The following is a 15390-nucleotide window of genomic DNA, read 5'->3' on the forward strand; positions in this document are numbered from 1 at the left end:
TGAGGCTTCCCAAGGATGCTTCTTCTACTGCCCCATGATCAGGCTGGGAGCAGAGGACAGGGTGGCAAATTGAACAGAGGCAGAGACAGACCTGGGAGACAGATAGGGGCAATGGGCAGCTAAAGGTGGAGGTGATAGAAAGAGGCTAGGATGGTGGGCTGATCCAAGAGGAAGACAAGAGGGGCTATGATACACAAGATCTATTCCCTAACAGATGGCACATGGCCAGGGCTGTCCATCAGCAGCAACTCCCATTGACGGAACACCCACTAGGAACCAACTAAGGGCCCAGGTGGCTTTGCAGGCCCCCTTCATCACCATTGACCCCACTGGCATGTCCAGACACACAGCGTGTTAGCTCAGAGCTGGGATTCCACTTCAGCATGCCCGGCACCCAGGGCTGGCTTCTTTCCCTGCAACCCATTGACTCTTCCAAACCCTTGCTCCTGAAGGCAGTTGAGGGAGTGGGGCTAGGGTTGGGGGATAAGGTCCAGCCCTTGGGCTTAGTGCAAAGTCCATCAGGGCAAAATTCCCACCTTACTGGCCTTCCCCAGCTCCACAGACTTCTGCTGCTTGGGGGTTCTGGGAGGGGTGGAGGGAGGAGGGCAGGTAAGGTGGTCAGAGAAGACGGAAGAGGGGAGACTGAGAAGAAAAGGGGAGGAGAGGGGGTTGGAGGGACTGATTGAGAGAGAAAAGGAAGATGAAGAGCATACTGAGAAGAGAGCTTGATGGCAGAAGAAATGAGCTGAGAGAAGAGCAGAAAGAGAGGGGGAGGAAGGCGTGGAGAGAGCCAAACACAGAAGAGGCTAGAGAGAGCTCAGGGAGCAGGGAGGGCAGGCAGGAAGCCAGCTGACAAAGAGGGCAGAGACAGACTGAAAGGAGACTAAAGGCTGGCCACTGAGGAGAGAGGGAAGGAAATGGAGGAAAAGGACAGAGAGAGGAAACAAGGAAAGGAGAAAAGAGCAATGGGGACAAAAGAAGAAGGTTGGGGGGAAGACAAGAAAGGGAAAAAGGGAGGAAAATGGGAAAGGAGAGGGGCAGAGTGGTATGAAAGGAAAAAGAAGAAGCAAGGAAAGGCAAAGAAAGGGCCAGGGAGGAGTGAGAGCCAGTGGGAGGTGTCCAAAGGAGAGAGGCAATGAGGGCAGAAGGAGTGGGAGGAAAGAGGGAGAAAGCAGCAGAGAAAAAGAGAAAGCATTGGTAGAGGAAAGAAGGGGGGGGAGAGAGAACTGTAAAAGAAAGATCCAGAGAAAGGAAATAGAAACAGGTTACAGGCAAAGAGAGCCACCTCCACCTCAGATGGCATCCGTGGGCAGTGGAGGCCCCGTTTCAGAGGGAATACATGCAAAGCCCACTGGCCCGTCTCCCAGGAAACCCTGAAGCAATTCCCCACAGTGAAGGCAGCACCCTGGTGCGACTTGCCGAGATTCATTCCACTGCGCAGGTGAGCCCTCCAGGGCCCCCTCCTGGAGAGCCCTGTCACCAAGCAGGGCTGAACCCAGGGCACTGGGTGTTGGGTGTTGGGTGCTGGCCTGACCCGAGAGGCAGCTAAGCTTTTTCAGCTGCCATCACAAGGCTAGGGGCCCGGCTATCTTTCCCTTCCTTTCTTCCTTTCTCCTCTCAGAGCTGGCCACAGTCTTACCTCTCCCCCAAGCCCTCAGTGCCCTGATGCGATGGGTAGGGGTCTGGACCCAGCCCCAAGCCCAGGTTGAAGCCCCGCAGCCAAAGTGTGGGCAACACCCCTCAGCAGGCCACTTACTACAGCCCCACTCTTGTGTGTGTGGCAGGGGAAAGCCACCTCTGGCTCAAGGTGGTAGCTTTTCTTGGACCACTGGTCCAAAGTACTAGACCTCCCCAAATATATGGAGGGCATGACACAAGATCTAGTTATGCTCACTGGCTCTTAAAATAACACACAAATATTAACTAGTGGTGAAGATTCTTATGCCACTCAAAAATGTTTCAATACACAGCAAGATTTGAAGTTAACCAAAGGCAAGTTTCAGTCCACTCCATTTCAAAATCCTCAAGTGTCTCTGACCAGTTCTGTCACCTTCAGGCCTAGGAGCATCTTGAGGTCACATGCCCATGGCATCTAGCACTATAAACCACTCACCCCACAGGATGGTTCTGCAGAGAGTGCTGGAAACTGTCTCGTGCATGCACAACTAGCTCTCAGCACATTCAGATGCAGTCACGGCCTTGCCAACCTTGTCTTTGGGCCAAGGAAAACTGTGTTCTGTTCCACATGATCAGAACAGAAAAAGAAGAGCAAGATCATGCCTGCAAAATGACCTGAATTCCCTGGACTGTCTTTTCTGGCAGATGTCTTCTTTCCCTGATTGTTTGCCTCCCCCCACCCCTTCCCCGCCCTGCATCTGCACAGAACTGGCTTATTTCCTGGAACCACTGTTTTGCTATGGGCGCACCAAACTCACACTTGTTTCCTAAAAGGCCACACTTTTATTTCACAAGGTGCAGCAGGAAACTCAGACAACCCCAGACACATTAAAAAATAGACAAATACACTGGTTTTCTTATTCTTTCAACAAACGTATATTGGCACCTGCTTTGGGCCAGGCACTGAAATGAGCAACAGGAGGTGACTTGATCAAGCAGGACTGGGGGAAATCTCTGTAGCTTCCAAAATCAGGATGGCTTCAGAAAAGTCAGTTTCAACTTGCCACCTGGAAAACTGGTCCCAGCCCTTGCAAAAGAAGGGCCCAGGAGAGCACAGGGGCTGTGGCTTCTGGGCCTGGCATGAGGAGGTAATACTCCTGGGTTGCTGGCAATGCATCCCAAGTTGTTTCATTGTGTTTCTTTTTTTTTTTTTTTTTTGGATGGGGGGCTCCAGTCCAGCCTCTCTTTCTAAGCACATAGCATATCCAAGTGCTCAGTGATGAAATCGATCCACAAAGGTGACTCACAGGCAGACAGCCAGCACAGTCACGAAGCCCTGTCTGCATTCCCAATTTGCCTGCTCAGGTTGTTGCCTGGTTAATGCTATTTACCAAGCCCATGGCCCCCAGTGACCATCCCCAGCCCCTGCCAGAGCCCTCCAGCCATTGTCCCTGTACACTTGTCATACCCTGTCACTGCCTCCCTGAATTCAACATGTCTGGGCAGCCTGTCTACAGACCTGCCTGCTCACTTTTACTGCCCCAGCCCTGGACAGGTCCCAGGGGTGAACTTCCCACAGCTGCAGCCCTCCTCCCTCTCCTCAGGCAAGAAAGGGAAGGGTTGCCCAGCAAGGGCTCTTCAGCTTGGTACTGTGCTGCCCAGGTCCTGGGCAGTGAGGGGATGGGGATGTGAAGAGAGCTGTCCCCTCTGACTGACTGCTCAGCCGCTCCTGGAATGCCCTGTGTCCACAGCGGCACTTCTCACCGTGCCCGAATTCGTTCGTTCTCTCTCCGAGGTCTTAAGGTATCAACCCCCACACACACACCCCCACCCGAGTCACGATCCCGCAAAGCGGCTCCTGCGCGGTGGAGGGCGGGCGGGGGCTTGGAGAGCCGCTGTTGCGCTCTACTCGCAGCGCGACAGCGGCCCCACCCCGCTCTGCGGTCGGAGGCGGAACAGCAGCAGCGCCAGCCGTCTGGAACTTGAGGCCAGGGGACCAACCTGGCCGCCTGCTCACCCCATCTCAGTCTGTCTCGAATACCTGGGTCCTAACGCCCGCCAGCATGGGCCACACCAGCCTGCACTCTGGTAGGGGCTGGGGTAGCTCCCACCTCCGCAGAACTATAGTGCCCAGAATGCCAGAACTGAAGGGTCTCCAGACCTAACCCATTATACAGATAGGAAAAAAAGAGGCTGCAGATTCCAGGTAAACCCTTGTCCAGGGGAGGCCCTAGGAGCTTATTATCATCTTACCTCTGCTCCCAGATGCAGTGAGTTCTGACGCCCTCTGACAACCCTCCATGCCCTCTTAGAGTAGCAAAGAGAGTGGGGCTGTACCCCAAGGGCCCGACTCTCAAGAGCCAGAGGATCAGTCAACCTGCAGTTCCTGGGGATACCCACTCCTCTGGCTACTGATTCCACCACTCTGGGAAGAAGTCAGAAGGACTTGGATGTGGCACAAGCCCAGGTTATGAAATTGAGTGAGCATTTAAATGACCTAGCAACAAATTGCTCAATTTAATTTGCTAACTCAATCCAATAATGGAGAAACAAGAAAACCCATCTAATTAAAAACATTGATCCATAGAAACTGGCAACTCTGAGGGTCTGGCTGAAAGTCAGCTCTTTGACAAATTTGAGTGATGCATGGGTATGAGTCAGTGTAAGACAAATCCCATTATCTTTCACCCAGGATGGTGGCAAAGGGCCCTGAAAGATCCTTCAGGAGTGGGACACTAAGCCCAGGATAGGGAAAGCAATCTGCCCAAGTTCATCCAGTGAGGCCAGGTCAATTTCAGGACCTGCAGAGGCTAAGAGGGCATTGGGCTCATGCTCCACTCCAGCCACCTGCAGCTTCGGGCTGGAGCTCTTGGCTTTGCTTTCCCTACATTGGGCTCAGCTTCCCATTCCCTGGACTTGGCACCCCACCCTGCTTGCTCAAGACCCTGAGTAAATATCAGGTTCTTGGGGAAAAATCTGTCCATGGAGGGCAAAACAGCAGCTTGCTCAGCCCCCCTTAATAGCACTGCCCAGTTTGAATCAGGTTGAAAGTGCCAGAAAAGAGCAAGACCTTGGGAAGGCTGGGGGAACCAAGGAAGCACAATCTGGGTATAAAGAGAATGCCCCCTGCCCCCACTCCTCCACCTTGCCCTGTCCCTGCCTCCCAGGGTAGAAATGTCCATGTCCCAGGAAATGGCGGTGGAGCAGGACCCAGCTGAGATCAATAGGCCCCCAGGCCAGTGTCCCCTCCAGGCCTTCCACAGGCATGACCCTGGACACTTGTGCTTAGCAAACCTTTTAGCTACAAAGGCATCTTCAACACCCTCCCCACTGGGGCTGGCTGTACTTGCTTGGTGTTGGGCTTTAAGTCAAGCTGTGTTGTCCTTCCAGGAAAACATCTGCTTCTAAGAGAAGCAAAATCACTGAGAGTTTGGTAGCCTGGTCTCTGCCAATGGGAAGGTGACCTACAACTGAGCCCATCCATAGTCAGTATAGCCTGCCCCAGGGGATCTGCCTTCAGCAGGGCCCACTAGGGACAAAGTGCCCACCTTCAGCCCTGCCCCCCAAAGAGCCTCAGCCATGAAGAAGGCAGGGTCAGTCCCACACAGAGCTGCTCTCAAGGGGTAAGGGGGAGAAAAGACATTATTTAAGGTGAGCACTGGGGGCAGAGATGATACACTTGCTCATAGGGAGATCCAAGTGGGCTGCAGAGAGGAGCTGCTGCTGGAGCTGGCTTTGGAGGACAAGGGGGTGTTGCAGGCAGAGGTTTGGGAGAGAGGCGGTAGTAAGTGGAGTGCCCTGGTGGACAGCTCTGGGGGAGGGTATCGAATGCCAGGGAATCTCATGCGTGTGGCCACAGCATACCCAGTGTCTGGCAGGATGGGCAGAGAGATGAAGCCATAAGGAAGAAAGAGAAGGGGGAAGGAACGAGTATCTCAAGGAGATCTGGGCATTCAGCATTTAAATGGCACTATGTTGTGCCAGTGGCACCTACTCCAGGTGATGGGGACTGAGATGTCAATGAGCAAAAATATCTGTCTTGGGGCATTGGCAGTCTGATGGTGGAAACCAGAAACAAGGAAGCTAGATGATTAAGAAGGTGATAAATACCACAAAAATCCAAGTAGGGTGACAAGCTGGAGGGTGACTAAGGAGATGGGGGCTTGTTCAAATGTGAATCTCTGTGGGGGTTCTTTGACAGCCCCAAAGACAAGGAGCCAGCCACGCAAGAGCCAGAAAAAGAGGGATCTAAGCAGAGTGGTGAGTAGTAGAAAAGACCACCAAGGGTCCTCACAGGCAGGGCCAGGAATTCACGCTCATGAGCTTGGGTTTTATTCTAAGCCTAATGGGAAGCCACCGTAGGGTTTTAAGCAGGGAGGATGATGTGATAAGATTGTCACTTTTAAACAACCGTGGTGGCTGGGTTGGATTGGGAGGTGGGGGGAGGGTATGAGTGAAAGCTGGGAGACAAATTGGGAGGTGATTGCAGCCATCCAGGAGGGAGGTGAAAGTAAAGCAGAGAATATTTCCTGGCTGGTTGGATGTGGGGGATGAAGGAAAGGAAAGCATCAGGATGGCTTCAAGGGTTGGGCCTAAGCCTGTGGCAGGGTGGAGCTGCCATTACAGACATGGGAGATGTGGGGAGATCAGTATGGGAGGAAGATAAGTGAGAAGTGAGTTATGATGATGCCAGTTTTGAGAGCCCATGTGGTGTCAGGTAGGCATTCAGATCTACACCGTCATCTGTGGGCCACCTTCATGGGCCACTGGAACAGTTAGTCTCATAATATTTTTCTTGAAATCAGCATTAACTCAGCTCACTTTTTTTCCTTGGCTCCATGCTAAGCAATAATAGCTGTAACATCAAGGGCTGTGTGGGCTAGTTAATTTTTTTTCTTTCTGAATTCACATTAAATTCTTTCTGAATTCACATTAAATTCACAATAAAATCTGAATTCACATTAAAATCACATTAAAATCCCAGGTTTCCGGCAGTTCCACCCTGATATTTCCTCCTTACCCCACCTCCGGCAGAGTGTGGGGGCCTAGTATCCCCAGACCTGAACTCGGCAATGGCCTTGACTGCCCAGGAACCTCTAAGGGCATGTGAAGGAACCTGGTGGGGCATTGGGGGATGCCTGGTCTGACGGTGCCACGGAGCCCTGGGGGGAGCTGTCTACTGCCCCAGTGGACCCTGCTCTGCCCTTTCCTTAGGTCCATGCGCCCTCTGGTGGTCGGGTTTCCTGTCTTAGCGCATTGGGGGCGTCAGCGCTCCTGCTTGAGGGGTTTTGCCTTAGCTTGCCCCTGCAGGGGGAGTCCAGTGGCCAGGCTAGCTTTCAGCTTCGGACCCAGGAGCAGAGGCTGGGGCTGGGAGCGGGTACCCAGGCTGGGCCAAAGTGGGGGTGGCAGTTGAGAGCCAAGCAGGGGCCATCAAGTATCAGACCACAAGTGGAGGGGGAGTGGTGGGCAGGAGCAGGGGATTCGGTTTCCTCCAGGAGGTCGCCGGTGCAGAGAAAAACAAATCGATGGCCAAGTACGAGCAGGGCAATTTTACCTTAAGTGGGTATTTTCAGAGGAAAATTTTAAAAATTGCCCAATTTAAACATTTTAAAATTAAGAGCAGAAAATATCAGACTGTGCTGAATAAATGCAACACAAATTGGAAAATGTACTTCAGTTCTCACATTGCAGCCAGTCATGGGAGAGAGGCGGGGGCGGCGGCCAGTGGCAGGGAGGAAAGAGTCACCACGCTCCTGCCAGAGAGCAACCGAGAAGGGGGCTGGGGGCAGCTGCACTCATCCATGCACGCACACGCCCACCCCACGGCCACATAGGTGCCTCCCCCCAACCCAAGCTTCACAGCTAATCCTCTGTCATCCCTTCATCTTTTTCCCAATGAGCAAACTATTTCGATGGGAAGACAAGACCGATTGATAGATAGATGCTAGCAAATTTGCTGTGTTGATTGTGCTGGGACTAAGGAGGGGTGCCTGTGAACAGAATCTCAGAGCAAGAAAAAGCAGAAAACGGGCGAGGGTGATCCAGGCAGAGGGAACAGCCTGAGAAAAGTCCCAGAACCTGAAAAGGGCATAGAGATTTGAGGCATTGCAAAAAGTCTTGGTTAATTAGAGCCAAGGATGTCTGGAGAAGGGAAGCAGGGGAGAGGGAGGGAGCTGAGTCCCAGAGTTCGTCTCCAGCCAGTGGACTCCCCATGTGACTCGGAGAAACCACCTGCTTTGCCCTGGGGAAAACCGTATCAACGCCACAGTGTCTGTCCCCTGGTGGGGCTGGAAATCGGGCATCTGTTGGGGCTAGGCTGAGGGGGAATCTGGCTCCAGGGAGAAACCCCGCAAATTTCTTGCTGAAAGCAGGACAGAAACTTCCAGTGCAACCACCCCCCTGCCTTTGGCCCCAGTGCCTTCCTAGGCCTGCAAAACCTCTTCCAGGTTCCAGCACCTGGTGAAAACAGAACTCTCTAATGTAGCCTTAGCAACAAGCATCTGAGCACGCAGCTGGCTGGGTCTCCGAGGGCTCCTCCTCCTGTCAGCTCAACCACCTTTGTAGTGAAGGGGTGCCGAGCCCTTTCTGCCAGCGAACTCTCAAGGGGAGAAATCTGCCTGGAAGAAGAATGAATTCCCTTCAAAATGAATAGTGTGCCTCAAGACACCTGCATCTGCACCTAGATCTTCTTGTCTACTCATTAGCACTTGTCCTGCGGGGGCCTGATCATCCTGGAACACTCAGTTCAAATACCTGCCCAACTCCTCAGGCAGAGCCGGTGCTTCTGTCCAGATAGGGCTGCTGGCACGTGGGCACATAGGAGTTTGGGTCAGTTTTGTTCATTCATTCATGTCTTTGCTCTCCGAGTGAATAAACATTCCCTGAATGCCTGCTCCATGCCAGGCATGTCACTGAGGGCTGCAGACAGAGCTCACAGTCTAGAGGGGGAAACAAGGTCCATCAAAACCAACCTCACAGTGTGCTAAGAGCCAGGCAGAGAAGGAGTGACTGCCTAAGGCAGCGTGTATGTATGTGGGTGGGGTGCAATCAAGGGGGACTTCTCAGAGGAGCTGTTCCCTGAGCAGAGTCCTGGAGAACTCAGGCAGGAGAAGGAAGCAGAAAGTATTCCAAGCAAAAAGGGTCCTAGATGGGAGGAGTAGAGAAGAGGGAGAGGGACGGAGGGAAAGGATGTAGACAGCATAGTTGAGGAATAACCACAGTTAGTTCAAAGGAATTTATTAACTTGTAAGTGCTTCTAATGCAGCTGTGAACTTGGAGTCTCCCACTCATCACCAACTTCCAGGGCCTCTTCAGAAATGCTCTGCATAGGGGGTGACAGCCAGAGTTCCTGGCCACCTCCTTCTCTAGGTGGTGTTGCCTGATGGCCGATTGCCCGCTGCCTGGCTCCTCACTCCCTGTGCCAGAATGGACCAGAAGATAGGAGCATCTCCCTAGTCCAGAGAGGACTTCAGACACCCCATAACTGGCTGGCAGACTGATCAACAGAGTAGGAGTTGTAGAGGCAGCCCTCCACCACATCCTTTTTGCTGCCCTAGGAGACAGACTCTGGGTACCTGTGCTAAATGCCTGCAGCCAGGGCTCAAACTACATACATGTGCAGGGAAAAGCAGGGGTCAGAACCAAGTGGGGAGTGGCTGGTTGCAAGGGCAACTGGGCAAAGGGGAGAATTACAGTGAGGTGCCCAACACTCTGCAGATGAGCTTCTTTAGAGCAGATTGTTGCCCAAGTTCCAGTCCCAGAAAGAGCCTCCTGTAGGCAGTTCATCTGTCCCCCTCTTCCTTCCCCAGACTTGGGCAGGCTGAAACTCCTGGACTTTCATTTGGGAATGGAGGCGGGCAGTCCTGAGTGTTTGGGACAAGAACCTTGTGATGGAGAGGCTCCAGAGAGAAGTCAGGGAACCAGGTGGGTAACGCAGATAAAGACAGAGACTTAAACAGCTCTTCTAGCTCCTGGAATCAAAGCCAAGGCTGGGAAGGCAGGTGAGCCCCAGCCCTTATGGCTTCTCAATAGCATCTGGCTCAGGGCTGTTTATCCCATCTGACAGGTAATCATCCTCATTCTGCTTCATCTTGGTCTCCAGAACTGTGATTCGCTGCTTGAGCTTCTGCTGGGCTCCTGTGTACTCAGCCAGCAGGCGGGCAAAGCGGGTATATAAGGTCTCCATGTTGGTCTCCAGCTGCTCTAGCTTTTCCTGCACATCCACCTCCATGCTGGCTGCCACCTCATTCTCGTCCAGCAGCCCCTCCTTCATCAGGATCTCCCGACCCCTCTCCTCCAAGACCTTCTTGGCATCAGGGTACTCAGTCACAGCTTCCATAAGATCATCCTTGGACAAGCAGAAGAGATCTGAGTAGCCGAGGCTGCGGATGTTGGCTGTGCGTCGATTGCCCATTTTGCTGCCCTTAATGTTAAGGATACTGATCTCACCAAAGCAGCTCCCAGCCGAAAGCAAGGCATACTGAGTCACACCATCATCCGCCACCACTGCCAACTTGCCCTCCTTTATTATGTACATCTCCTTGCCAATGTCCCCTTTGCGGCAAATGTAATCTCCAGGGCTGAAGACCTGGGGACGGAGCTTCAGGACCAGCTCCACCAGTAAGCCAGCTTCACAGTCCTGGAAGATGCGCACCTTCTTGAGTGTTGACAGGTGAACATTGATGGCTATCTCAGCCCTGAGTTTGGCTGGCAGGTTCTTGAGAACTTCCCGCTCGTCCACAGTCTTCTTATTGGTCCACAGGTAGTCAAACCACCTGATGACCTTGGCTTCCATGTCCTTGCTGACCTTGCAGAACTGCATGTAGTGTTTGATGGCATCAATCTTGGCCTGGAATTCAGCCCGGGTGGCATTCATGTTGGAGATCATGGAGCCCACATTTCCCACGATAGTGGCAAAGATGAGGACACCAATCAGGAAGTCAAAGATGACAAATAGGTACTCCTCATCCTTTACAGGAGGTGGTGTCTCCCCAATGGTGGTGAGGGTCAGTGTGGACCAGTAAAGGCAGTAGATGTATTCCCTAGCCAGATAGCCATACTCAGGGTCAGTGATGTTGGGGTAAACCCAGCTGTCAACTCCAAAGCCAATGGACTTGGAGATGGCATAGTAGATGCAGGCATTCCAGTGAATGATGACCAAGATGTAGAGGACCAGGTTGCTGATGCGGAAGATGTTGGGGTAGCTGGTGCGTGTCTCAGTACGGTCAAAGAACTCAAACATGCGGGCAAAGTGTAGCAGGCGGTTGAAGCGCAGCTCAGGGCTGTGGATGCCCATGGCAAAATAGATGAAGTCTGTGGGGATGATGGAAGCCACATCCAGCTTGAACTGTAGGGTATGAATGTAGTTGTCCCGCAACTTCTTGGGATCTTTGACAAGCAACCCTTGCTCCAGGAAACCTAGTGGAGATGCAAGCTAGTATGTCACTTCTGCCCTTGTGTCTGGCCCACCCTATAAGCTGAAGCTCAGCAACAGACAAACTACCCAGTCAACCCTCCTTCCCAGGGAGGGGTATAGGGACTCACATAGCAGGGCTAGACAGAAGGGCCCTAAGAGACCACCCTGATCCCAACCTCACTAAGCACATGACAACCATGAGTCTCAAAGAGGGGCAGGCACCAACCCAAGTCACAGCCAGGCAGATGAGTCCAATATCATGTCCAGAAGGCTCCCTGGAAATTGGGACTCATGCCTTTGAACTTGAAGGTCATGTCCTGCCTGGGCTTCTCAGACACTTGCTCACCTGTGCGCAGTCGGATGAAGAGGTCCATGATGTAGACCACATCTGAGAAGTAGTCCAGCACCAGCCACACCACGTAGTAACCTCTCTGTAGATCACTGAAGCAGGCTCTGCAGGAGGACAAGGCTGGCTTTCACCCCCAGAGCCAGCCAAGGCCCCTGGAGGCCCCAAGAAGAGCATCCACTGTGTGCAGAGCTTGGGATGGCCACCAGGGGTACTGGTGATTCACATTCAACCTGGTACCAGGGAAAAAACTTACAGACAAGTAACTCTTATTTCCACCACAGACATCCTTACATAGACATCACATTGACCATTGCTTGTCTGTCTCACCCACTGGACTATGAACTCCAGGGGGAGTAGAGACCACCTTTCAGTCATCACTGTGTGCCCCCATGCCTAGCTCAGGGCATCAGAATTTGAGTATTCAATGGGTATTAGTTGAATGAATGAATAAATCAGTCATTGGAAGAACTGAAGCTGAAGCTCTTACATGCTTATCTCTTCAACATATCCCTTTTGAGCACCAAACACAGAGCACTGGGCATTTCAGGTGGGAATGAGGGCAGGAGTAGCCAGTCTTATGCTATGGAAGTGGTTACAGGAAGGTGGGAAGAAAAAGGAGGGAGAATTGAGAGGAGAGAGAATTGACAGAATATAGTGGTCAAATGGGTAGGGGTCTAGGGAGAGAGCAGAGAAGGGGACAGAGCCCAGGATGATGGCCTGGGGAGTGTACCAGTCAAAGGAAGGAGTGGCTAATTCTGACCTCTTGGGCACATTTGGAATAAAACCCGAGCTCCCTTCACAGAACCAACCCATGCTGACCTTCCTGGCGCTTCATTCACAATCCTTCAGCCATTCTGGAGACCATTCAGATCTTAGCTGAGATATCACCTCCTTGGAGAGGCCTACCTTGCCCTCCATAGGTTAAAATAGGGGAAGGGAATCTTCTCTTGAGGAAACAAGAGCAGTGAGTGCTGGGGCTGCAGTGTGTCCAGAAGGTGGAGCAGTAGAGAAGGCAGGGACCAGCTCCAGAGGGCCTTAAAGGCCCTGCCCAGGGCTTGCACCTTATCTTGAAGGCAATGGGGAGCCACTGAAAGGTTTCTGAGGAAGGAGTGACATCATCAGATCCCAGTTTCTACCAACCATGCTTGTTGCAAGTGTAGAGGATACACTGGAGGAGGAAAGAGGGGGGCTGTCCTGATCATCCAGGGAGGGATGGGGTGGCCTCACCTAGGGCAGAGCTGGTATGAATGGGGAAGTAACTAGCAGGTCACCCCTGAAGTCTTGGTGGCATATTAAGTTGGGGGCTTGGCGGGGAGGTTGAGAGAGACAGGGCAAATGGAGGTGCCATTGGCAAGCAGGGAATCCAAGAGTAGGGCTGGGTTGGGGTGAGCCTGTCTCCACAACTGAAATTGGTGTGCTCTTAACCCCCAGGCATGGCTACCCTGGGCACCCCATCCTGGAACCTGGCTCACCTGGCCACCAGCAGGCACCAGTTGTAGAGGACAGGTATGGCAATGACAAACAACCAGCGGTAGTACCAGTCCCCAGCCGGATCCATGACAAATAATTCACATTTCTTCCTGAGGAGACAGATAGAGGCCAAGCTTGGGGACCAGGCCTCCCAGGATGGCAGCACCCTGAGCTCCCAGAGGCCAGGAGTCCCTGAAAGAGCCCTTCCTGAGGTGATATATGGGGTGATGGATGAGGAGTAAGGGGTGGATCAGCTCATGGGCCCACAACCTGGTCCTGGGAATCTGAGTAGAGCTCAAATGGTGAAGGGCACCCCTCTTCCCATTCTGACCCCAGATAGGCCCATTGACTCCATGTCCTCCTGGGGCCCTGGCCCAGAGGATGTGGCAAGGACCAGTGCTTTCCATAATCATGGGCCTCAGGACCCGGGGAGGGATTTCCAAATCACGGTGATGAGGGTGCAGGGCTGGCTCCCACATCCTTCCTAGAATGAAAGAGATCCTCCAAGCCAGTAAGCACCACGTGCTTCCTGCCCGCCCCACCCTCCCTATTGGTCCCTGGCCTCTAGTCCCCAAATCACTTTCCCAAATGCTGCATCCTGCCTTGTCAAGAGCCCTTTTCCTCCATCAGCCAGAGGTGGGGTATGTCAGCCAGACATCATCATTGCCACCTACTCCTTCTTCCAGCTCTGCCTTCTCCCCACTCACCCCAAAGTTCCAGGCCTTCCCCACCAGCTCCCAGCATGACCTCTTCAAAGATCCAACTCCTGAGCCCTGATGCCAAAAGCACTCCCTAATTGCCCCCAGCTCTGTGCTTCCTGACTGCAGGAAAGAGGGCTAGGGCTAGCACGCCCCTCCCTGGCCCAGTCCCAGCCCCCATTTGGGTGTCCTTGCCCCTCACTACATGTGCAGTACAAGAAGATCTGGCAAGGGCCACCCAAGGTGACCAAAGCCACTGGCAGTTAGAGAAGCTGTGGGGCAGGGACAATAGAAATGTTTGGGAGTTGAAAACATAGCAGGTATCAATTGCCCACCCCTACCCATGTCATGGCAGAGCTCAGAGCTCAAACCCCCCAGGCGGCCCTCTGCTTTACTTGGTGGCCTTGCCCTCGCCGTCCTTGTCTCCTTTGCCGTCTCCATGCTGTGTGGTCACGGTCTGGAGCTCAGGCCCACGGAAACGCTCAAGGAATGAGTCAGGTCTAGGCTCCTGCTCATGGAAATTCTTGTTAGCCCACTCTCTGATGACCCCTACCAGGCAGACGATCCTAGAGGTGAGAGAGGGAGGGAGCATGAGGTGGAGACCTGTGCCATTCACAGAGGACCTGCCACCAAGGGCTCACCGTCTTTTGAGGGAGCTGGTAGACAGGAGAGGGAAACCTGGAAACAGGCCACAATTGCCAACAAGCTGAGGACAGGGCACTGGAGCAGCCTTTGCCCCTAATACAGCCTGACAGGACCTAGGTGGTTCCGGGAAGGTTTCCTGAGGTGCCATCTCGGTTGATTGTGAAGAACAGACAGGAAGTGTCTGAGACAATATGGAGGTTGTGTTAAGGGAAGACAGTCCAGAAGGCAGACTTCCCCCAGCTTCCTGGTTTCCCTGAGAAGCCTAAACTCTAGGATAGAGACCATGGAGCCTTCTCCCCAGACCTCTCTGCTGGGATGGATAGCTCCCCGTGACTCTGAGACAGAATGGCTGCTCAATGCTTAGTGCTTGGTTGGACACTCTGGAGGAAAAGGAGGAGTTGAGTTGGTCGGGACAGCAATGACTATGTTCCTCAAAGGCCTTGGTGGCAAGGCCCAGTTGGCTGAAAGGAGAAGAGACAAGGTAGCCACCTGGACAGGCCCCATTGGTGGGAGAGGGGAGCAACAGGGCCATGGTGGGACCCACCTGCGGAAGCCACCCCTGCCCTGCTGTGGGGCGTCCATCTCTGCCAGCCTCTGCAGTTCCGAGGAGGTGTCATCATCAGCCGCAGACTGTGGCCTGCAGAGGAAGGAGCAGAGTTGATCCAGGGTCTCCCATCAGCACTTTCTCTTCCCGGAACATGCCTAGAAACCTCATAGTCCCTTTAGAGGGTTCTCTTGAGTCAAAGAGTACGTGCTCCTTGACAGTGAGGCTCCCTGAAACTGCCCAACCTCAGCAGACTTACCTGCTGCTGGTCCTGCGCTCATCTTTGCCATTGACCTTGATGGCAGGGGGTGCATGGTGGTTGTGGTTATTAGCAAGGGAGCTCTTCACGCTGTTGGATTTTTCGGTCATCCTCCATGTATGGCCCCAGAAGCTGGGACCCTCACCTGCAATGCAGAGGACCAAGGAGAAGGTCACAGAGAACCCAGGGATCAGCAGAGGGCAGGAGGGCCACAGGTGAGCAGGTGACAACAGAGCTGGGACCTGTTTGCAAGCCCCAGTCCCCTCAGCTCCTGCTATGGCAGTGCAGGGTGTTGGTATCTGGTAATCTCCAAAATGATGGTATCACCCCCACCCTGAGGTAATTTAAAATGAAAACAGTGCTAAACTGCAAAATGTGTTAAGACACTCCAGC

General features: G+C 53.2%; 1 protein-coding gene across 1 annotated transcript; it reads right to left on the reverse strand.

Moving 5' to 3' along the window:
- Positions 1 to 8893: 8893 nt before the first annotated feature.
- CNGA2 (cyclic nucleotide gated channel subunit alpha 2) lies at positions 8894 to 15107 on the reverse strand. The gene is made up of 6 exons (XM_037822399.1): positions 14998 to 15107; positions 14739 to 14831; positions 13945 to 14115; positions 12854 to 12961; positions 11379 to 11485; positions 8894 to 11034 (listed from the first exon to the last, which is right to left on the reverse strand). Exons 1-6 carry the CDS (start codon positions 15105 to 15107, stop codon positions 9632 to 9634), a joined length of 1992 nt encoding a protein of 663 aa, XP_037678327.1. The 3' UTR covers positions 8894 to 9631.
- Positions 15108 to 15390: the final 283 nt, after the last annotated feature.

This window comes from Choloepus didactylus, chromosome X, assembly GCF_015220235.1.
Source record: "Choloepus didactylus isolate mChoDid1 chromosome X, mChoDid1.pri, whole genome shotgun sequence".
Taxonomy (NCBI): Eukaryota; Metazoa; Chordata; class Mammalia; order Pilosa; family Megalonychidae; genus Choloepus; species Choloepus didactylus.

Excerpts from the sequence above, each read along its gene's own strand:
- CNGA2 (XM_037822399.1), bottom strand. The coding sequence starts at position 15,107 with ATGACCGAAAAATCCAACAGCGTGAAGAGCTCCCTTGCTAATAACCAC. Across the intron at positions 14,116-14,738 it reads GGCAGGGGTGGCTTCCGCAG|GATCGTCTGCCTGGTAGGGG; the intron begins GTGGGTCCCACC and ends TCTCACCTCTAG. Across the intron at positions 11,486-12,853 it reads TGGTGCCTGCTGGTGGCCAG|AGCCTGCTTCAGTGATCTAC; the intron begins GTGAGCCAGGTT and ends GTCCTCCTGCAG.